The 22,321-nt window shown below is 43.4% G+C and overlaps 1 protein-coding gene across 6 annotated transcripts in view; it reads right to left on the bottom strand.

The window, feature by feature from the left end:
* tenm4 (teneurin transmembrane protein 4) overlaps positions 1–22,321 on the bottom strand; it is a 115,554-nt gene that overhangs the window by 36,041 nt on the left and 57,192 nt on the right. For 5 of the 6 annotated variants that reach the window (XM_076100847.1, XM_076100848.1, XM_076100845.1 and 2 more), the window contains 8 exons: positions 21,353–21,553; positions 17,679–17,864; positions 12,524–12,670; positions 11,429–11,645; positions 6,380–6,499; positions 2,408–2,669; positions 697–964; positions 463–606 (listed from right to left, as the gene is read on the bottom strand). In XM_076100847.1, coding sequence (XP_075956962.1) covers positions 463–606; positions 697–964; positions 2,408–2,669; positions 6,380–6,499; positions 11,429–11,645; positions 12,524–12,670; positions 17,679–17,864; positions 21,353–21,553 — 1,545 coding nt within the window. Of the gene's footprint in view, positions 1–462; positions 607–696; positions 965–2,407; positions 2,670–6,379; positions 6,500–11,428; positions 11,646–12,523; positions 12,671–15,204; positions 15,232–17,678; positions 17,865–21,352; positions 21,554–22,321 lie in introns of all 6 variants that reach the window. The other variant, XM_076100846.1, reaches the window with a different exon arrangement.

Raw genomic sequence — 22,321 nt, 5'->3', positions numbered from 1 at the left:
CACTTATCTGCAGTCGTGGGCACATGCAGAATGTTATGTGTAAAATGTGATAAGGAGTGGCAAACTGAAGAATTACACCACCAAATGTTTCCATCTTAGCAAATGACAAAGTCTATTATTGAGTCCTAATGAGATTTAATTTTATAAAAAAAAAAAAACCTGCTCGTTAAAAAGGATGCTTGTTTCCAATGTATATTAAATTAAACAATTGTCTTTAGATTTGTAATTTCCCTGATATTAATGTGCAGTAGTTCTCTTTATTATGCTATCTTCTTCTTAATCGCTGACACAAATTCTTAAAAAAAACGAACTGCAAATGTATTTACCTCACTGTGCTTTTAAAACTAAACAATGAAATGTTAAAATCAAGATTTCTTTCAGCATGAAATCATTTTTTGAGTAGGTGGTTTAATGAACGAGTGGCTCATTAGGCATTTCAAAAGGGATTAGTAGTTGACTCACCGCTCTGGATATTTAAAGCATGGTGCTTGTCGATCGTCCATCCTCCCAGTTTGGAGGCGGTGTTTTCGTGGCCCTGAAGAACTGCTGTCCTCTTCTCCCATAGAATAAGGTCTGGACAGGACTCATACTCAAAACCAACAGATACTAAGGAAAGATGAAACTAGCATTAGTGAAACACATGTCTTCTAGTTGAAAAAATATCACATTATATGCAATAACTACTTGATCACCTACCAAATGCTTCAGACAAGCCGTAGACCTTCTGGCTATAGACATCAGCCTTGTCCCACACAAAGTCATACAAGAGGTTTGGGGCTGCAGGAAACCACTTTCTGAACAGCCGGCCTTCCACAGCCACCATGAGGTGAACCTTCATCAAGTTGAAAGGGATTGTGGAGTGGGTGAGGGTCACCCTCAGTATTGACTTGTAACCTGGAGTCCTGCTGCTTAAATAGCCGAGCTTCATATCTGTCCCTGGTATGGGCACTTCCTCCTGCAGAGACTATGGACAAAAAAGAAAGCTTATAAATGACAGAAAGACGAACATAAATCCCTTAGCTAGCTGACAGAAATTGCAAATTCTGAAGTGCTTAGAAATTTTCCTCAGTGTTTAAGGTAGGATTAATAACATGCCTCTGCGTGTCCTTTATTTCACACACATTATCAATTTGTCATTCCTTTGGTCAGTGGCCACTGCAGCATTTGTTACATATTTTTCATAGTCGCCCCGAAACAAATATATTGAACCGTGTGAAGATTAAAGACATCAATTAGAGGACAATTACGTTCATGCGTTACAGGGAATTCAATGACGGATTTCTTCATTATGTACTTCAGGGACTATTTTCATAATTGAATTAATAATAGCAAGTCCTTCATTAGGACAATAGCCTTCCCTGCAATCCATATGGCAATGGCATCACAAGAGTGCCCTTGGGCTCAGAGCTGGCACTGTCCGATAATATACAGAGTAATAAAAGTTGGTTTAGTAGGAGACAACGCTGTGGCCTTGGGGATTTTCCACTGAGGTCAGACCTGTAACCTCTTGATGATTCAACAGTAGGTCAGCACTCAATTATATTGTACAGTATTCATATTGAGGATCAAAGGTCGACAGGACTGGTTTGGTTGACCAACTCCTCTCTGCTCTAATTAAATGACCTCTCGTTGCCTGTCTCCACAGAACAAGATGTAAAGTAACAATTAAAACGGCTACCCAAAGCGTCATCGGTCGGAGGACATGTCACTCATGATGCGTTTCTTTCTAAATGTTCACGAGTGTGGCAGCGCCTGGTTAAATGATCAGAATTGTCTTTTATAAGGACAAGTGTAAATTGGAACGATGTCATAGTGTGGCGCTCTTGCAGCTCAAGGAACAGCAAAGACAAGGCTGCTATAAAGAGACCAGGACTGCATGCTAAATTCACTCATATGCCATAAATCTAACGAAGCAAAGTCGGAGACAAAGTAATAAGAGAAGGTCACAGAGATGCCTGCTGGACGTACAGTGGCCACACATTCACCTGTCCACGCAAGTGTGTGCTTGCACAAACAAGACGCATGCAGGTGTAGACGGATAGCAAAAATATATGCAGTCATGAACTATACTCAAAAAAGCAAGTCGTTTCCAGTGTTGCTTGTATGCTTCATCTAGGAGCCTACAACCCAGGAGAAATTAAAAATGTCCAGGCTGTTTTCTGTGTGCGAGGTAATCATCATCACTCTGCAGCGAGGCAGTACAATGCACATTGTAAATCGCCAGAGTTCCACGGACCAATTACACAGGAGAGATAAAATCACAGCACTGCCACGAGTTACCATTACATCCGTGCTAGATGAATAGTCTACAGGGTCGCCTCCAGATGTGGGGCATGATTCATTTGGAGGAGAGACCCATGAAGACCACAACCTGCAGGGAAGTGAAGAGGGGTGGGGGAGTGGTCACCTGGATTTCGGGTACGACGGTGCGCCTTTCAGAGCAGGAGCCGGCGAAGGCGGTGAGCGGGGCCGGGGACACCACGGGCCCGGGCCGGGTGAAGCTGCTGAGGTCACAGCTGGGGATGTCATTCTCCTCGTGCCGCATGACGATGGTATCCATGACAAAGAAGCGTCCCCACGGCAACCAGAGAGTGTGCTCCTGCGTGATGAACGGGGCGCGCTCAAAGTGCAGGGCTATGGCTATGCCCCCGTTGGTCACCAAGTCAAAACTGGAACACAGAGGCGCACAATGTCAGAGAGGATGAATGCCGACTCACACACAGTGAATGATGTATTTTTTCAAATGAAATGCTGTGAAAATTCACATTAGCAATGCATGTAATCGGTTGTGTGTTGCGGATTAAACCATGCGACGATTTACTGTGAATATAATGACTATTTTCTAATTAAGTGTTGTTATAACGGATCAAACTGTAATAAATTCCTTGTTTTATAAAAAGAAGGCTGTGAAGAAAGAATGCCGTTTCACTATTTAGCATTATCTTTCAGGCGCACACAGGCTGAAAATACAAAAGGACGATTAATCACATTGTTGGAAGCACATATCTTAATTACTGTCATAATCTGTAGATTGTACTTGATGGATGAAAAACAGTAGATGCTTGCTGTAAATTTAGGCATGGCTGTTTCGCCCATAGCATGTGTGATGCACTGCTCCTGCGCTCATATTTATATATATATATGTGTGAGAGAGAGAGAGAGAGAAAAAGAGAGAAATGTGTGCTGCAGGATGGAGGCAGCCGCCACTTCTCTATTGATCCCTAAGATGAAGGCTGTCGACTCGAACATCAGTCTAAAAGCCCTGCAATGCAATCCCATCTACTGTTGCATTTAAGGGCCCCTGCCTCTGGTCTGACCTGAGTGGGTCTCAGTAAACAGGCTGCACTCTGGCGGTTTAATCATGTCTGACTGCTGCATGGTGACAGCTGCATGGTGACTGCTGCGTGCCTGCACCTGCACTGAATTTCTGCAGCTCTTGTCACTTCTCTCTTAGAGCCAATTAGTACCTGGTCATCAACAGGCCCATGGGAAGCATCTTTTTTTTCAAATTACAGGTCCAAATAGTGGCCTCTATATTAGGTAATCTCCCTCTTGGTTTAAGCCACTATGAATAATTTGCTCAGTTTAACTCCCCTTGAGGGTAAACATCTGATTGGCAGTGGCGATAAACAAAAGTCTGCTCCGCCCTTGGTATTTTGCCCTTGGCTGGGTGCGAGCTTGCCCACTAGTGCGGAGGCTGCAGAGCTGATGTGGGCTGATAGTCGTACCCTTGTGCTGCCGCGATCCGTCAGCCGCCGTACAGTCTGCATGATGCCTGGCAGGGCTAAAGCTACGAGCTCTCTAAACACTTCTGGACAGATACCCATGGGCAGCCCGGCCAATCGATTGGAGGGATTCGCCGGCTGTTATCAATCATGACAACAGCCTTAAGCCATGTGACAACATTTATTAAACTACCTACAGCAGCCTTGGTTGCTTGTGCCCTCAGGGAATGCATCAGCCTCAAAGAGCTAACCCTGCCAATGAAGTTGGCGTGCCTCATACAAATTATATGCAATCATTTCTCAGACAATGTCTACTTATAATGAAGTGGACTGATAAGTGGAAAATAAGTGAATCAAGGACACGTAAGTTTAATAAGAGTGAGTAAGAACTATATACTGTAGATGCTTAGGTGACAGGTGAGGTGCCTTTATGTACGTCTGAAGTGAGAGAAAGGACACTAGTATTAGTTCCTCACCAGTTATAATTATATTCAGATTAATTATATAACATAATAATAACACATTAGTGTCCCCTTTGACAAGGCTGACGTGTGTTTACAGGGAAAAAAAAATCAACCACCAAAAACATAAAAAAATAAATAGCAGTAATTATAATTCTTATTATATATAATTATAAGTACATGTGAGATGTGACCATTATACATTGTCATCTTAGAATATTCAGAGGGATATTTTTACAAACACAAGTAGTATACAAGTTGTAAAGTGTACACTGGACTTCCCATATCTATATGGTGGCTCCTATAGAGGTCATCTCAAGCACGTAATAATGTAATTAGCTGGAGCCCCGTCAGCATTCTTCTCATTATTGGAGAAAAGCATAAAAGGGAATGGGCGTGTCTCAATGCTCAGCCAGTCAGAAAATGGCTACACAGCTGTAAAGAAACTAAACTAACCTCTTTTGTTTTGGCCAGAAAACTTTTCAAGATAGTGGAAAAGGTAATTTAAAACCTAAGCCCTTGGACAATAAAGAACACATCATAAAAATGAGTTGAGACAGCTTTCCCATTTCTAAATGGCTGAACAGGTGCATTTCTGATTTCACGCTGCACTGAGCCAGTTTACAGTGATTGCTGGGGAGTTGCAGGAGACCGGGCATGTTTACAGGGGAGCCCGGGAGATGGAGTAGTGTTTACACATATGCCGGGAGGGAGAAAGGAGTATCGAGCTTTGCGCAGGAAAAACGGAGTGATGCATAAGAAAAATCGTACATGCATTAATGGGAAAAGGATAGAGATGAGGGGAGCCAGTGCAGTGGAAAGGACATGAGACCTAGGCTCAAGGAAAGTACGGGACATAAGTGAAAGAGTAGTGCCCAGAGAGGAAAGGCTTAAGGGCGGTGAGGGATTAGAGGAGGAGTAGGGCGAGGGGATGGGGAGCAGATGAAATGAGCGAGGAAGGTGACGATGATGAGGTGGAGATGGGAGATTTTTGTAAAACTGGGAAAAAGAGGACGGAAGAAATGAGGAGAGGCAAGAATGATCCAGATAAAAACCTGCGGCAAAGATGTGGGCCTTTAGAGTGCCGGTGACTGATAAAAGTGTCAGGAGGAAGTGGGGCTTGGAGAGCAAACACCAATTCATGCTGTGCTGTGATAGAGAGGCTTGGTTTGCCACAAGACCTTACTAACACTGACTACTATGAGAGATACCGAGGGATTGGAGGTTGTGAGAGTTTGCAATCTGATGCAAAAAAAAAACATGCTCAGAGAAGAACACAACACTCGAGAGACAATGTTACCCAAAGTTCTTTCTCTCTGGCCTTTCTCTGTCACTCTTAGAAAGCAAGAGATGAAACACATCGAATCCAGCGAGAGGTTTTTGTCTGGATCTCTCGGAGTAACTCTACTGGTGCCAAAGCAGCTGGCATAGAGTCGCTCAGTCTTTGTCCACTTGTTTCATGAGAACACTTTCTCCAAGAGGTCTTGTGGTGGTGTAATGAGACACCAAGAAGCTACACAATGAGTTTACTGATAACGTTTCCTTCTATCTTGCAAAAAATATGTGGATTCGTCTAAGGAAGGTATTGACATGTGTTTAAAACAACCACACAACTAATTAAAGTTAACTTTATTTTGTCACCCATGACATCTATGGCAAAAATGGAAAAATGGAGCTACAACAAGAGCAGAGACAGATGCAAAGGAAATTAATTGCACGTCTGATTAAGTGAGATAAAACTTAAATGTCTCACTTAATTCTGTAAATCTTCCTTTGTCAAATAAATAATGTCCATCTGCACTATGTTTCATGGCCCCAGCGAGCTGCTTTGAATTGGCATATTTTATTCTTTCCCCTCCCTGCTGCTACTGAAGCATAACTTATGAGTGTACCAGAAGGGCTTTGTTTGATTTCTCTGGGAATTGAGCCGAGAACTCCAAAATTGGACCAAATGAAAGCACAAAGCAGATCAATGGCGGCACAGTTTGCTGTGGCAACTGTGTTTTTTTTTCTTCTTTTCCCCTTGCATCATTAGAAGTCAGCACAGCTTAACAACGCTAACGCTATTTGACAATAATGTAAACATCGTTGTCACATCTTTGTACAGAATATTTAAGCAGCGGTTGGTGGCATTTGCATTGCATCCCTTGTTTTGGTGTGTGTGTGTGTCAATATAAGGACAAGAGCTCTTACCTTCCATCCTGCCGGGTGATTGTGTAACCGTAGGATGGGTTGTTGATGAAACTGATGTTGACGCCAACCAGCGGTGTTCCATCCGAGGTCACTACTTGTCCACGGATGACACAAGCATGGCTGCACGGGAGAGAAAAAGGCCCATTCAGTTGCAATGATGAAATACTTTTTCGATAGTCACCAAGAACACTTAAGTTGTAAAAAAGCATACAGTAAGAATGGATGCTTTCAGAAGGAAATACTGTACACAATAAAAAACAAACAAGCCATAACAGAAACAGAACAACCTAACGCCTCCTAGGATGTCTCTACGGGTTTCATCCAGAATAATGAGATAAGGAAGCTTTACTTTGCTTTTGCTCTAATTAAAAAAAAGAGGATTTATCTTTTCCATTACAGAATGCAAGAGAGGAAAATAATAGGACGGCAGATTGCAAGACTTGCTTGGCTGGTTATCAAGACCTTGACAGATTTCCAGACTGACATCAGGTCTCCAGAAGCTGCTTAAATTAGATCTGATCATCAGTCCCCACCGATCAATAGTGGGAAGTCATCCAAATTCACCTGCTAATCTTACTGAACTGATGAGTTGAGACCTTGCTGTTTCACGTCTCTCCCCGTCGAGTTTTTGCCCACGTCATTAGCAAGGCCCAACTCATGGTCAGCCATCGTTTCTGTGGTCGTCCGCAAAAAAAATCGGTCCCCTAACAAATGCCTCACTGCCACTTCTTCATTAGACCATGGCTATTTTTAATACTTTTGGGTCTTAAACACTGCCACGTACTGGAAACAATTAACACTCGTGTGTTAGTAGCTGCCCTCAACATGTCCTTACCAGAGGCAAGATCATTCACCCCATACAATCCTGGTCCCCAGAAACCCAGTTTTATGCTAATTAGGCCGGATCTCCTTCAGAAGACCTTGGCTGTCCACCACTGCACTGTAAACAAGCAAGGAGATACTGTTCTGAGTCCTTGGGCTCGTACCCAAAGAGCTATCTTTAATTCTATTTACATACAATTACTACTAAAGTTAGCGCAGCACGGGCCTAGCCATCTACGATTAATCATTCATGCCAACAGTTTATTTTAGAGTCTTGTTTGAAGAAGCAATCATCCACATTTCCTTCAGACGGAGCTGAGAAAGTGGAACTATCTCCTTCCTGCCTCTCTGAGCCACATGGGGAGATGATTCTTCGCTGTCAAGACAAATGATTTAAATATTGACATCAAATAGAAGAGAAAGAAAGAGCAGCAAAGGAAGCGTGAAGCGTTCGCCGCAGAAACTTCCCCTCAGTGCGAGATTTCACTCGTCCGAGAGGATTCACAAAGTCAAAAGGGACCCTCACAATATCTCCAACCTCCAGTTATTCATACATCATCCGCAGAGGGCGCGTTAGGACATGTTGTGAAAAATGAACGCAGCAGGAAATCATCTCTAGTTCATGTGTTTTTTTTTTTTAAAGTGGGAGTATTATGGATAACAACACTTAGTCCAGTCAGGTCTTGGGGTGGAATTTGCCACTGATGTCATGGAAGTTGTGTTGATGCATGACGCTAAAACCGCCTGACTTTTGAGACACAAGGAACTTGCACCATTGAAAATCACTGAACTGATTCTCCCACCGATGTCTCAACAGGAAAACATTCCTGTTATCCAACTCTTCTAATTGAGTGCGTGGATCAAGTTTGCTGTTAGATATGTTTTTTTTGGGGGACAACACTAATGATACTTACAGCTAACAAATCTGTTCCATCGATTTACCACAACTTGCCTGTTTCAGCACAGTTGGGTGTGTAACTGTGGGAAAACAAAAGACTTTTAAGGACACTGAACAACCTTTGGTGAGAAATCTTTTTTTCAAAGATAGTAAGCGTCAACGACACACAGCAGTCACACGGTATAAAGTTGTCCCAAAATCGGAAAATCCCCCCCTTTTGTCATTGTGAGGAAACTACACGACTCAGTAGTATTTCAGGCTAATAAATGGTACCGTCACCACAGCAGCAACAAAAACATAATTACCTATGCAAATGACTTGATTATAGGGGAAACCCTGATGCAAATATAAGCCCTCTCTTTCCCTGCCTGTGTGTTACCCAGCATACTGAAGAGTGTACAATGAGGAGACGTCAGTATACATCTTCTGCTCTCCAAATATATAATGCTACTAAAAGGAATAGAGCACACGGAGGAGAAAACAAACAAGATATTTTCTGACACTAAAGGCCTAATGCTAATAAAAGAGTTATAAATAAAATGAAGAAAACGCAAGCCTGTAAAAGAAACGAATGGCTTCTGCCTTGCTATTATAAACCAGCTATCAATCTTTGCCCAAATTGTTCTATAGACAAAGTCCCTGTTTACTATTCGAGTCAGCATCCAGTGTTGAGCCTACGAACTCTCTTGTATCGCGTGTCATGGTGGAGAGTCGAGACCCTTTTACGCAGTGGCAGATGCTTTATTCAGTGGCACCTTTGCAGCTTTTTCGTGGTGGGAAACATCAGAAATAGCACTCGGACATGTCTACTAGCATGAGGAAGCGGTTAATCGATCAATGAAGAGATGATCAGGTGACCAGGGCAGGCATATCAGGATGATGCTGAGACTGTGGCTGTAAGGCTCATCAGAGGCCCCGAGCACCCTGTCATAACCGCTCATATCTGTCAGTGGGTGGGGAATGAATACCAAGCATGAATAATAGATTATCACTGATATTTTTAGGTGAGCCAAGGCCTCCAATCTTGTAGCTCATCTCTGGACTCTTGATCTTACTTATTTATGGGCTGCATCTTCTGGCGAGAGAGAGGGACAGGAGTATTACTCAACCCGCTGCGCCTCTTCCACTGTCCAGTGAAGAACTGCTAAATGTTGAGTGGTTCTCGAAAGGCCATAAAAAACGTCAATGAGGAATAATGTCACAAAGTACTTTTCTCAAGTATTCGGCTGACACTTGCCACTACATGGTAAAAAAACAGGAACAGTTAGAGTTTGACAACGGTTGATGTTGAAAATGCCTGATCATATGCAGATGGCGAACGGTGTGACAAATAAATGACACGAAAATGCCTAGGGCTTTTATTGTGAAAGCCAAGAACAGAAGGAGTGGATGTAGTATGTGCTAACTTTGTTAAGGTTGAAAGGAGCCATTCCGACTACGGAGCCTCCATGTTGTTGTTTTATAATCCGAAAAAATATCAACCCGTCCCGCACAATGTGATTCGTTTATGCTTTTATTACAGAATATTCCAACTGCTTCCAGAAAAAATGACGTCTCTCTTTTTCGCCGCGTAATATCATGTTCTGTGTGAAAGTACTCATGACAAATTAACAGTTAAAAAACTAAGTTGATGTGTGAATTAATGACAGAAAAGAAACCTGTGTATAAAGGCCTTAAGAAATTAAAGAGTCACATGCTGAATACTGAGAGTGTTTTACTGCAAACGATGAGGTAAGATGCACAGCATCAGGGTGGCAAACAGCACATTATTTAAACATTTCAACAAGCACCCAATGCTAGGACGTGTCGTGTTGCAGATTATACTAATGGAAATGATCCTGCTTGAGCAGAGACACTTTTGAAATCGATTTTTTTCCTTCAACACCAAAGCAACAGCTCTGCCGGACTAAAAATAGTAATGTCTGAAACTACAACCTTCTGCCATCACTTTGAACAGAAGAAGTAAAAAGCCTCAAATAACAACTCCACGCTGTGAAGTTTGTTTGATTCGTCTGCTGGTTTTGACACCATTTTAGAATATTTTATCACCAGGGACAAAAATTTGAAAATATTCTCAACATATTGTATTCTCAATTTATTTTGGTTTGACTGATGTCTGTTTGTTTCCCAGAAGTATAATACGCCAGGATGATAGAGATCCATACGCAAGTGGGATGCAAATAAGGTGACACAGCCTCACAAGCGATTAAAGATGAAAAGAGAAGGAGACAAAGGAAAAGAGAGGCAGGGGAATCTTATGGGACTTTGACAGCCATCCTGCCTGATATGAAAGCGCCTCAGATTCCATGGCTGGGGTGTCGTGGGCTCTGCCTCTGGGAGTGGGCCTCAGATGAATTACAGTAAAAGTAATCACAATACATGAATATGAGATGCCTTCTGTGCAAGGAAATGCTCTGTGCTTTTTGCCACATTCTATGGTTGTCCATCATCATCTGTCCGTCATATTTCTAGTTATGCACACATCCGGTCCCTGGACATTTCAGCCACTGCCACCTATAGTGGCCTCCACTCCTTCATACAGACATTTTGGTTTTGGTTTTAAAAAAAAGCAAGCGTTTTACACTCTGTAAGTGCAACAACCACAGGATCGTGACTGCACTGGCCTACATTAATAATGAAAGCCACTGATTGATTTGTGCTTGCACCTGAAACGTCAATACTTAAAATAGTGACGTTAGCTATAATGCAAGTTCAGACTAGATCACAGTTTAATCTATTGAAAATTAGCAGAGTAGCTAAATTAAAATGTGAAGACTTTTACATATAAACGAACGTCTGTCACATTCAAGTCATTGCCAAACAGTGAGGATTAAAACTATCGCCGCCAGGAAAAGCTCAAATACCGGATGTGTCTGGTGCGTTTTATGTCAACCAGCCAGAGCTAAGGGGGTCCAGAAAGACTATGTGATATGGCAGAAGCTATGGCGGAAAATCCTAAGAAGAGTCCAAGAAAAGTTCCAAGAGCGAATGCTCCAGATAAAAAAAGAAAGGGATCGTCGACTCACCTGCTCACCGACTCAAAAGTGCTTGTGTAATTACTCTCTTTGCCAGAGGAGGGAGACAAAAGTTCTGCACTGCAGCTTTAAATCCAGTAATGGCTAATTCAACTGACTCAACTGAATGAGTGTGAGCTCACAAGAGATTGATGCATGAGGAATAAACGACGATGCAAAAAAAACAAATAAAGAAAAAAAACGAGAATTCAATTTAATATATCGATTCCCAGGAGAGCATCAGCTTTCATCTCGTTACAATGTGATGGCTGTTACTGCTTGGCGCCTGCTGAGAGTAATGCGCAAGTCACTCACTTTCCGTCGAAGGGGTTGGCTCCGGGGATGATGTGAGTGCTGTCTCGGCCCACCAGGAAGTACACCCGGTCGTAGAAGGTCTGCAGGTTGCTCTGTGAAGACGACATCTGTGTCTCCTGGATGATGTCCAGGGGGTCCGGGGAGCCAACGCACAGAGAGGTGGTGTGACAGGTTGCCTGCAGACAGCAGTCTGGATCCATGCAGTCCACCAGGCCATCTGACAAGGTCAAACAAGTCACACACACACACACACTCTCTAATTAAACAACAGCCTGGACACACACCTGGCAAAAGAAACCATATCTGAGCCACTGGGGCATTATTCATTTTGACCGTTGTTTTACTACATGATTGGAGCCATGTCATGTACATCTCTGTCCTGGAGAACATTTGAACCACGCCAGAATTGCTTTGGATCCCTATCTGTAATTTGCATGAAATAATACAAGACAGAAAGAGCTGCTGTGCGATGCACTTTACTTTCCTAAAGTGGGTCATTGGACTCCCTACCCTTTGCTTTCAAGGGCCTATCTGGCCAGATGGGTGATAAAAATAAACCCTGCTGTCAGGAGTCAGTCAAATCCCCAGCAGCACCCCTTCTTTGCCAGTGAGAGCCCTGTAGTTGCTGCAAAGTGATGGGGGGCGTGTGGACAAACAGCCCCTGCATAAATAAGGGATGCTATCCCATAGCTCAAGCCCAGAATGAGGTCTGGAAGAAAGGAAGTCACGTCTTCCACTTGGCCTCAAGAGTGGTGCAGCCCCCTGGCTGGCTCTGTGTGTGTGCCTGGCTCTGCTCGGGGCTAGTTAGCGGGCAGAACGGGGACTTCCTCCTGAGGCCAGCCCATGCTCAGACGCCTCAAGGCAGATACGCCGCTTTTTAATAAAAATCCTGTTGTCCAGGTGACTGCCTGGAAGCTATTCCTCCTCCTCACCTGCATAAGAGTACAACTGAGCCTGGAAAGCATTAAGCAGGTACAGTGTATTCTCAAGCACAAAGGGGGCTTCATTCTGTAGTCAAATCATGTCTAGTTAAGAGTCCCTGTGGATGCTTGGCCGGTGTCAGAAGGCATTGGTGTGTGTTGTTTGTGATTTTACCTCCATCGTTGTCCTTGACATCACTGCAGGCCGTTTCCATGGAGGTGTCACAGCCAGTGCCCCTCCAGCCCAGCTGGCACACACAGTACCAGCCATTGTTACCCAGAGTGCACCTACCATTTCCATTGCACAAACCAGGACAGCCCTCTGTGTACCAAAAAGGGACAAAAGACAGTGGTCGGCACAGAATTTAAAAAGAAAGCAGGATAAATGGGTGGCGGATAAATACTGTGTATTGCTTGTGCACAAACACCAACAATAAAACGATGTGGGCCTGCTGATGACAATGGTTTGCTGCTAATATTTCTCTGACGAAAGTCACGTCAAGATTTACAAATGGGTGCGGTTGGCTATAAAGACTCTCAGCTGAAGTTGATTAATTCAATACACCTTTTGTGACGCTTCTAATATCCCTTTGCAGTCAAATCAGATAAGAGAGATCTTCTGAATCAATATTCACTCATTACTACAGTAGATTGGTCTCCTGTATCTGCACTACTACAGCTGGATAATGAGAGCAGTGGTGTGTGTGTGCTGGCATTCCCGCACATAATTGAATCAGTTTTTATGTGACCGTCATAATGATCATAGCATTACTGCTACTGAATGAGCGGCAACAAGGCTGCATTAGTTATTGACTGTATATCATATTTTGTGCTCTCTTTTTTGATCAATAGCATTATTTCTTCAGGCAGAGTGTGTGTTCTGTCATTAGGAGAAGCAGAATAAATAGGCGTAGAAGGCTGTGCTCAGTATTATGCAGGGGAGGACTTTACGTGAACTGTGTTCCCGGCCATGTGACCCCGGGGGAGCTAAAGGCAGACTGGAGCAGACCGACAGGTGAAACATTCCCCTGGTTCTCTCTGGATGGGTCCTCACAAGGGGCATACATCAGAGGATTATCTCACCCATTCTAGGGCTGTTTGGCATTTATCTGGTACCTTGTGATTCGGATCCCCTCGCTGAGGGAGAAGGTAACATCTCAAGATATCAAACGCACGCGTCTGTCACCGTTTGTGTTGTTAGCGAGCTGCCTTGGTAGAGGGAATGCTAAGCTGACCCATTTTATCAACAAGAGAGAGGCTGGGGCAGGCTGTCTCGATGCTCTTACATCACGCAGGGAGAATAGGAGTGTGGATCATGAGAGAGCAAGGAAGGAAGAGAGATGAGTGCGGCGAGAGGGAGAAATGTATTAAAGGGAGAAATAACAGATGAAGCGAGAAACCGTGATGAGAAGGGAATACAGAGAAGTGTTTAGAAAGCGAAAGGGTAGAAGCAGAAGACTAGATGGGTGCTGTAGATCACATGGTTAGCTGAGGAATGCATCGGTTGCATTTTGGTTGTTGCAATACAGAGAAAGGACAGTATAATGACATGAGTCATAATACGGCCATGGATCAATGAAAAATCCACATTTATGCCTTATAAGTGATGATTTAACAAAATGAAGAGCAGGACTAAATTCAGTTTTATTTAACAACAAAATAACAACCAAATAATATCTCTGACCTTTGTGTCAATCCTTTCCGTTCTTCTATCATAGAAAGCCACCATATAATGTTTCATTGTTATAAATGTTCAATATTGAAACATAATGAAGCTTTTAGCCACGTGGACTCATGACACATGGCAACCTTTCATTTATACGTTACACTTATACTATAGAGCAGAATCATGGGAGCTGAAGGGCTCCTTTGAATCTATATCTATAAAAAGGTGAATAACAAAGGAGCAACTGAGATGCATACTGGTGAACAATGGGGATATACTGTGGAGCATTCAAAACGGGAAGAAAAATATATAATCCCGTCTCAATTTTCTTCTCGTTTCCCTGAAGAAAAGGGACTCACAGTCGAAGGCTAATGCCATTAGAGAGTGTCTTGCCTCCGAGACACGTTTGGACATTAGCCGTCCTTTTATTGAGCGAATGGACAAAACAACTCCGGTTGGACCAGTGGAGACGGATGATTAGTAAGCTCCAAATGTTTATCACAAGGATAAATAAAGATCCGCTCTCTGTTGGCACCGGTTCAACTTAATTGGCAGCCCTTTCAGAGTGGAGCCCCCTGCAGAGCCGTGCCCGAGCCCGCCTGAAACAGCTCCAAACGTGAGGCTGCGAGTGTTCGAAAAGGACTCCTCTGGCAGCCGCTCTCATGCCAGGTGGTCCATTACCAAGGACACAGTGAGAGTGAGAGAGGGAGCTGGAGGCAGAGAGGCAGGGTTGCTGCAGAGCCTCCACCCCCTGCTTGCCCTGCACCAACCAGACCATGAACTCTTTTAATTAGAGAGGATGCAGCCTCAGCACCTATCAAGCCCTGCTCACAGCTGCACACTCATCCATAATGCATGGTGCAGGTTATGAAGCCCCTTTCCCGACACCTCCTACCTCCATCGAGAAAGCAAGGCCGCACACAAACCTAATATCCAACATGTATAGAAAGCGTCACAACTTGACTCTCCAGGTGTGAAAGTGCTAAGTGGAGATTAGCGTGTGACAATATGGCAAAAAAAAGTTGATGGGAGGTGGGGATCTTTAGAATGAGTTGTTTGGAGGTGCGTAGTGTTTGTATATGTCGATGTGGGGGATGAAGAGCATGGTGTGTGTGTGTTCATGATTCGTTAATGCCGGCTGGAGTTACGATGGCAGGAGGGCAAAATAGAAGGAAGGAGGAATGTCATACCTTTCACTACCTTATCCAGATAGTGAGCTTGGGAGATAAAAGACAGGACATATAAGGGAGGTTTGAACAGTGCCACTTCCATGACAAGACAGCAAGGCAAGGTGTTAGTTTACATTACAAAAGGTAAATAAATAAATAAAGGAAAAGTGCAGTCATGAAGCAAAACCATGCAATACAAGCAACACTACAAATGCAATCCAACACAGAGGGAGAGAGGGATGGAGACTGAAAAAAAGACAGGGGGGGTTGTGGAGCACGGGAGAGAGAGAGAGAGAGAGAGAGAGAGAGAGAGAGAGAATTAAAGAAAGAGTAAGAGAGAGAGCAAAAAAAAAGTGATATCTTCAGAAAGAACATTTCAATCTCTCCCCATTTATCAACTGCCAGGATCGGCAGGATATCTCAGGGGAGTATTTCAAAAGCAACATGATTGATGCACATATTACCGCCCTTAAACCTCCCAAGCAATATCGCACAGGGGGTCAGGATGTTTCAACAAAAAGGCGCGTTTAATCTCGAAACACCTCTTTAGACGATGAGGTCACCAGAGGCTCCTGCGTTGGAGGGGGCCGGATCGGACCTCCCGCTCTCCGCGGCATGGGGCTCTGGGGCCAATGCAGAGCTCTCAATAATGAAAATTGATTCAAATTGAGATCTTTGGCTTCTTAATGGATGACACTGAGGAATATTCTTGTTGAGGGAGCGGGGATCTCAATATGGCACTTATAAAAGGCCCATCAATAATGTAAGGCCAGCGTATAAAACATTCACAGACTGAGTCAAGGCTCTGTACTGAAGCAGCTCTGCCCCGAGATTTGCATGAGAATACTGTGCGAGAAAAATTATCTTTCTATTTGAAAATGGAATAAAGCTTTCACCTATGAGACCAGCATTCTCAACTGTTGTCCCATCTCCGTGGTGACTTCTATGTGTGGGAGTTGCATATTTCTGTCCAATGAAAGGCTGTGGCAGAGAAGGAAGAGATGGCTATTGTTTCCTGACTTCCATCTCTGACGCTTGAGCGGTTGGATCATAGAATGATAGAGATCTACCATGTCCGTTGGCAACTGTCAACTATAGTTTAACCTAGATGATTGGATCGTATTTTATATGATTGCCACATATTGTGTTATGTAAAAGAAGTATCTACTAACTACAACATTTATATAAATGTGGAACAAAACATATCTCTCTCTGAAATATAGTGGAGTAGAATAAATAAATAAATTGGAAATACTCAAGTAAAGTACCTGTGTCTCAAAATTGTACTTAAGTTTAATACTTGAGTGAAAGCATTCAGTTACTTTCCACCAATAAAACGAAGCAATAAAAATGAAATATAAAAAAATATATAGAAGAGAAGATAAGACAATGGATGGCACACAGGGGACAAAAGGTAAAGTTGCAGGCTTGCAAAGCAGACATCACATGTCCTCTGGATGGTCTCCTCTGCTCTTTAGAGGAGGTTTGACAGTCCTGACGTCAAATATCATGCAGCTTAGTACATTAAAACACTCGTCTTAATGAGCTCAAGTTGCACTTTAACGATGAAACTGTCAAACTTCAGGACATCCATCAGCTTAACTCGGCCGTCTTTTTGGCAGCGGGCATTTCAAACAGATGAGTGAGGTCACAAACAGTGGTGAACTATGCTTACTTGCAGCCTGGCTGTGTCTGTTGCTAATATTAACATAATACTGCAGTCACTAATTCTCTAGGATAAGCAAATGCTCACAATGAGGAAAGGAACCTCTACAGGAAGTACAAAATAGCAAACATAATAAAAGTGCATTGTACATTTGGCAGAGATGAGTTGGCTCATTTGACCTCTTTACTATTCTCTCTGTAAAGGATTTTATCAAAAAATGAAAGGAGCCAACAGTATCAACCCCTTGAACCACTGCTGGCATACTCCGCTAAAGGATTATGAAATCCACTACAAAACACTTAATGACTTCCCTCTACAGCACAATGAAAACTCAGTCAAAAACCTTTTCCTCGGTTGAAGTGAGCCAGTGCTTTAAAGATAGGCCTTGACATGCAGTAAAGGTCTTGCAAACTTAACTTCTGCAAGTGTGTTCACTGAGGAACAATTGTCAAGTGTAAACAGTGGTGGTTGATCTGCTCACATATCAGTATTTTGAAATAAATAGCAAATGGAAAGGGAGAAAAGAAAGAGATGTGGAATAGGATGGGTAAAAATGAAAGGACACCTTAGCACATTGCCACATTAAAATGCATGAAGGCAAGCCTCAAATCCTTGAGTAAACCTGTTCATGCTCTACCGAGTTGCACAAATTCAATTAAGCATGCTTTTCCCTCTCTTCTCCAACTGGACCCTTCCCCTCACACCCAGTGCTTCATACTTGCGCAGAAGGACAGACAGCGCCTTTGTTGCCCCCCCCACCCCACCCCAGATACTTCCCTAACACACACAGAGAGTCCCCCACCAATACCAAAACCTCTTCCTCTCCTACCGATCGTGCAGTGTTCTCCGTTCCACCCTGGACTGCATTCACATTTGCCGTCCCTGCAAGTGCCGTGTTCGTTGCAGCGAGGGTGACACGCCCTCTGGTCACACCCGGTGCCCATCCAGCCGTCGTCACAGCGGCAGGTGCCCGACACACAAATGCCATGGCCACCACAGTCCGCTGCACAAATCTCTGTGGGAGACAGGGACATAGAAAAAAAAGAAAAAAGAGTGGGGGATGACAGACAGAAAAGAAGGGGGGGGGGGGGGGAGTGACGGGACAAGGCAACAAGGGTGAAGAAAAAGACAAATCCAGGAGTTATTGTCAAGGAAACGCGGCCACGCTCCACTACCTTGTCTGATGGCAGCTGAAAAGAAATTCCTGCACCTCGTAAGGGGCAATCCTTTTTGACAATACAAATCTAATAAGTCCATTATATAGAAAAGACATGGATTGTGGCGGCCTTAGCAGACTTATTCTTCTCCTTGCCTCTTCGTCTCTTTGTAAAGTCAACCTCTTTCAGACACAGAGGGGGTAAAGAGATAGTAAAAAAACATACAAATACAGCTGGCACTTCTTGTAGAAATGAAAACAATATCAGCACTGCCATGTTGATTAAACTGTAAAACGTACTATATTTTGGTTGTACATGCTGAGTTCATAGCCACATTACTATGCGCTAAAGGCAGGAAGTACGGCTCCACTGAATTATTCAAGGCATATTCAGGGCATGATTCAAGGCATGAGATGTCAATATGCTGTTTTTATTCTACCTGAGTGCAGTGCGCCACGGGAAGAAGTACATTTGCGGAATGAAGGCGACTGAGAGACAGATCCACAGAAATGCTCGGCTGACGCGTTTGTGTGGCAGCTGAAAGACCTCCCTGACAGGCTGCGATAGAGCCTGGGACATTACCCGCGTCTCATGAACTCGAGGGAGAGCGTGACGAGACGAAAAGCTCACAGAAATTAAACACTGACATATTTATTATGAATCTCATTGAAATGTTAACCTCTTTGTAAACTTTTGTGTTAAAAAAAAAAAAAAGGAGTCTTAGCAGTATGGGCAACGAGGAACAAAAGGCGCGTATTCCTGGCTTATTAGCCAAGCTAATTCAAATGTGACCGCAGGGGACCTAACTGGAGGTACAATCTTATAATAAGTCAATTACTGCCTTTACAGGGCCGATTTCGTCATTGCTACAAATTAGATTTGAGTGGTATTTTCAGCCACAAACCATAACATTACATTACCAGCGTGAAAAGCTTTAAAAAAAACAAAAAAAAAACACTCCCCTGCTAATTGCAGTTTAGCACTTAATCTACGTAAATGCTAATTGTACACCGGACTCTTGATGATAAAGAGGTACAGTATGCTAGCAGCATTTTGATTGGTGCCCCTTATGACTGCTTCAACACTCACAAGCAAAAAACATAACCATGGAAATGTAGAATATCAGAACAGGATTCAGTAAAAGGCTCATCACTCATTTTCAAGTAATTATTGTGGAGATATGCCTTCTATTGCCTCTAAAGACGACATTAACACAGTTATAGAGGAGGCGCTAATGAACATAATGAGCATCTTGAGTGAATTAATTTACACATACGTTGGGAGAAAAAAATAAATGAACCTGTTCCTTTCTCAGATTTATTAGAGCACATCCTGGTCAAAGGAAAACAGACTCAAACTGACTGTGAGACAACTGTTCACTTGGAACAAAGGAGAAACCTTTAACGTGATAAAGATGCAATTACAGCCTGCAGGCAAACCCTCATTATCCGTGGCCAGAGGAGTCAACAGTGAGAAATACCCCCATCCCCACGATGGCCGTTACCATTTGCACTGAAGGGCCGTGTAAACAAACTTTCCTCTGGGTGGGAGAATGGCAAAAACGGCATAAAAACACACATATTAAAGGACATAAAACCTCAGGCATTGTTTTATGACTTGTAACAGCATTACTTCCAACTGTGCGCACCCAGGTTGTACAGTGCCAAAGCCCCATGAGAAAATGAGTTTGTGACTTAAAAGTGTTAATCTTGAAAGATATATTGAAGGCCTTCCATATTTTTCTTCCCCCAGACTGTAAGAAAATGGGCAGCTAGCTGTGCTACCCCACCACCGAGCTTAGTGTTGTATTAGACCACAGAAAGCTCTACAATGAACAGGATGAAGGCGGATAAAGAGCCAACTCATCGTCATTTACAGAGCCCCCAGACTAACTGCCCATTTCCCTCAAAATCCCTGGGATTATCTAATAGGTCATTGTGTATGCTTGGAAGATAAAGGGATCCCTGGATCTAAGTGACTGCTGGACTAAAACTCTCGTTTCAGAAATATTGTGTAAGAAAACAAATTATGTTGTCGAAATGAAAGCAGCTTACGGGCTTGCAACTGATTCGGCCTTTGACAGAAACAGATGAACTGATTATCAACATATCAGAATCCTGTACAAACTGAGGTATCTGAAGTTTTAATCTGCCAGAGAATAATCATAAAACATTAATACAGTCTCCCATGAGTGTTTTGCATGAGTGCAAAACTGTGAAGTTTTTCAGCTGGCTACAGTTAAAAGAAGAAAAGAAAATCTAGAACTTTTGCATCTGCCAACACTGAAAGTAAGTGATGTTATATACCTACATTTGACAGCTCTTTAACAATCTACCCCCTGAGTTCACGGAGGTTTTTCAGTAAAATATTTCTTTGGTAAATGTGAGCAGGCAGGCAGCCTGTCAAGAGCTGAACCTGAATTGAGCACGGCTTTTTTTCAGCCTCAGAGCCACTAGAAGATATATGCTATAGCTGTAAAACTGTATCTGATGCTCAGCCTATTCTGACTACCAAGAGAGAACGTTCCCCGTGGACGGAATGAACACACAATCCTCCGGAGCAGAAAAGAGCTATCATCAGCTGTGAGCCTTGTGCCAACGTGAAGAAAGCCAGAACTCAAGAAAGAGCGTTAACTTGCATTAGATCATGCCTCTGACAATATCCCCGCTATGCGCGTTTCCCTCTCTTCTCCGGCTGCCAGCTAACCGTGTGGAGCTCGAGGGTGAAACCATTCGTAAGAGAAATGCATTTGGAGCAAAACCAACCAGAATTTGATTGCTAGCTGTGGACCTCCGTCTGATCACTGATGTGAATGATTGAGGCTTTTTATGTAAGCCGTTTTCTTTTTAACATAATCAGAATTGTTTACTTCTGCGAGGAGCCTAGCAATTATCAAAGTTAAATTGAATCAGGCAGTGAAATAAAGTCAAACAAAGAAGAAAGGGATTTTTATCAGAGATGAAGCGACAGAGATGTCGAGGTCATTGCAATGTTGTTTGCCGGTTGTGAGGTATTAAAATGCAAACACAATTATTGAAGGTTAAGAAATTTTACTTGATACTGTGAAATATTCAGAGATTGTGCCGACTATTTCTCATGAGTTGAGGATCGATACGTGTGAGCGGTTACATAACTGAGGAGTGTATAACTACAAATATAGGTATGACTAAGGTTTGTAATGACTAATGTTGAAAACAGCAAATAAATTCAAATAATAATCGTAGTTTATGCAATATTTTCTGTGAATGCATTGACTTCTTTCTGCTTGGTAATCAGAGCTAATTCAGCACCGATCTGTGAGAAGGAATGCTGCCAGTGTGTACTCTCATCTGAGGGAAGCACTCACCTGTGGAGCAGTCATGGGTCGTCCAGTTGGGATCGCAGCTGCAGGTTCCGGTGTCTGCCAGGAACGCTCCGTGTCCAGAGCACTGGTCCATGCAGGACGCCCTGGGGCTCTCACATCCTGGCCCGCCCCACCCCACAAAGCAGTGGCACTCTCCCTGGACACACACCCCTCGGCCTGAGCATGTCGGGTCCAGGCAGTCCACTAAAAAGGGGTTGCAAAGAGACAGTGCCAAGACACACCAGTCACCTGCCGCTTGCCTTGTTCAGAGGCAATCTGGCGTCTCTATTTGAGCCTTACTGGAATGACAACTGGGGTGGGCTGCAGCTCGGCTGCGACTGGATGAATGTACAGAGGGAACTTAAGAGAAAATGTCGCGAGGAGGCCCACTTTCTCCAACACCGGAGACAAGATTTACAGACAAACTAATTAAGTGGCACTGGGGCTTATGGTACCAAAGTACAGGTAGTGCCCATGCTCCTGCTGGCATGGTCCCGTCAACTCATAATGAAAATTCCTTCCAAGGAGGGACGGTGCCTTAATAAGAGCATGTTTCTCTAAAATGAGAGCCACGAGGATGAGTAGTTCAAAGCTGGAAAAAAACAAAACCCACGTCACCAGAAAACTGGGTAAAGTAAGGAAATAAGCCTGGAGCATTAGTTAGACTTCCTGGGCATGCTCCACTCTAGTTTACAGACTATTTGAAGATTACTGCGACGGAGGAAGCCTTGCACTTGCTTCCCTCTGCTGCATCTTTCTTTCGTGCACTGTATCTGTGTTCAGCTCATCGGTTCAATTAGTATGCAAAGATCATATTAATACGTGTTTCTATAGCATCCCGTCCCTTGACATCTTGTCAAATGAATGCTTGCTTTGTAAGGCACCAGAGTTGTGGGAGCATACAATAAAATTAATAAAATTCCCTCTACCAGACAATAACTGCACGGTACTCACAGATGGCAAATGGGCCCC

Source organism: Anarhichas minor, unplaced genomic scaffold (genome assembly GCF_050575085.1).
Source record: "Anarhichas minor isolate MPS153535 unplaced genomic scaffold, ASM5057508v1 ptg000026l, whole genome shotgun sequence".
NCBI classification, from domain to species: Eukaryota; Metazoa; Chordata; class Actinopteri; order Perciformes; family Anarhichadidae; genus Anarhichas; species Anarhichas minor.
This window is presented reverse-complemented; position numbering and strand designations above follow the sequence as displayed.